The sequence below is a fragment of the Salvelinus fontinalis genome, chromosome 7 (assembly GCF_029448725.1).
Source record: "Salvelinus fontinalis isolate EN_2023a chromosome 7, ASM2944872v1, whole genome shotgun sequence".
Lineage (NCBI taxonomy): Eukaryota > Metazoa > Chordata > Actinopteri > Salmoniformes > Salmonidae > Salvelinus > Salvelinus fontinalis.
The window spans coordinates 2,520,486-2,522,179 of NC_074671.1; the positions used below are offsets into that span (position 1 = coordinate 2,520,486).

General features: G+C 44.2%; 1 protein-coding gene across 1 annotated transcript in view; it reads right to left on the reverse strand.

Annotated features, from left to right (window-relative positions):
• The window catches only part of cpb1 (carboxypeptidase B1 (tissue)), a 21,141-nt gene extending 20,704 nt beyond the window's left edge, over window positions 1-437 (reverse strand). The window contains exon 1 of the mRNA XM_055928060.1: window positions 358-437. Coding sequence (XP_055784035.1) covers window positions 358-425 — 68 coding nt within the window. The 5' untranslated portion in view covers window positions 426-437. The remainder of the gene's footprint in view (window positions 1-357) is intronic.
• Window positions 438-1,694: the final 1,257 nt, after the last annotated feature.

The following is a 1,694-nucleotide window of genomic DNA, read 5'->3' on the forward strand; positions in this document are numbered from 1 at the left end:
ACGTTCCGAAACTATTTTGCACCATTCCCCAGAAAGTTGTGGTAAGGTTGTATGCAAAATAACCATAGGACAACCATGCTCTCACCAAACTCTAAGAAACATATGGTTCGCAGAACGTTTTGCGCCAACTGGGTTATAGAACACATTTTATAGATCTCAAGGAACATTAATGAACATATCAGAATACCATCGTCCACATGATCATTCACGAGGTCTCCATTCGTCACCAATAAGCCACATGGCAGCATAGATTGCAATGTACAGAGTCTATCTTCATAACTTTCTAAGTATAATTTTCCATGTCATATTCTGAGATTGTGTTATTTGAAACACCAAAATAAAAGGTAGATATTTTACCCGTCGAAACGCGTCACCTCAGCCAGGGCCACTGCCACAAATCCTAGAAGCAGAAGAATCTTCATCATGTTGCCAGTGAAGCTGTCTTCACCAATCCCCATCCTTTATAACCCCTGACCCTCTCCCTCTCCACCAATCACAAGCCTCTGTGCCTCGACCCCCCCCCCCCCCCCCCCCCCCCCCCGCCCCACTCTCTCCACCAATCCCCATCCTCAGCCGATTGGCCCAGTGCTATCTCTCTGTCCAGAAGCCTATCTGACCACCTGGTAGCAGCAGGTGTTCGTCCAGGGTTACAGTAGCTTCTGCCTCTCAATAAGAACCTCTTCAATGATTAACAAGCTGTGATGGAATCCTTCTAATGGTTGTTCTAGAATGGTGCGGAGCTTGGACAGCCAAGGTCATTGGTCTGTTCTGACACTGTGACTTGGAACGCAGTCATATTACATCTTATGAAAAACATCGAGCAAACGTTTTAGCAATCAGTATCGGTTGTGGTCAGATCGGTTGATTCTGATGATACAGAACGACCAGGCCTGTATATTACTGACACAAGCGTGTGGGGAGGCGTAGGGATGATGTGGAAATGACGCAACCTATTGGGTAGGTTACTGCCCCCCGTACCTCTCTTTTACCCCATTGATGAAGAAGTGCACAACAATCACAAATCACAAGGAGATGTATTGGATTTAGACTCGTTCCATTTTATTTATATACTGTACACTTACAGAAGAGATGCATATCTATGGAAAGATGTCAACGTGTTTCAATAACACAAAGACAACTGATCTTCCGCAGATACAGAATATCAACAGAATGTACATCGTCATCATCATCGTTTCTCCCCTAGAGTTGCACAGTAACTTTCCCCAAATTCCCGGGTTTTCCAGAAATTCTGATAGTAAAATGATAGGAATTAGGAGGTAATAAGCATGAACAAACCTCCAACCAGGATTTGTGGAAAACCTGGGAATTTCGGGAAAGTTACTGGAATTTTACAACCCTATTTCTCCCTAATCTCATGTGCCATACGTTACAGCTAGGCCTAGGTGGTTGACTGGACCTTAAAGTTCTGTTGTGAAGGCCTAGGTGGTTGACTGGACCTTAAAGTTCTATTGTGAAGGCCTAGGTGGATGACTGTAAATTACAGTTTTGTTGTGAAGGCCTAGGATGTTGACTGTACATGACAGCTTTGTTGTGAAGGCCTAGGTGGATGACTGTACAGTACAGCTTTGTTGTGAAGGCCTAGGTGGATGACTGTACATTAACAGTTTTGTTTTGAAGGCCTAGGTGGATGACTGTACAGTACAGTTTTGTTGTGAAGGCCTAGGTGGATGACT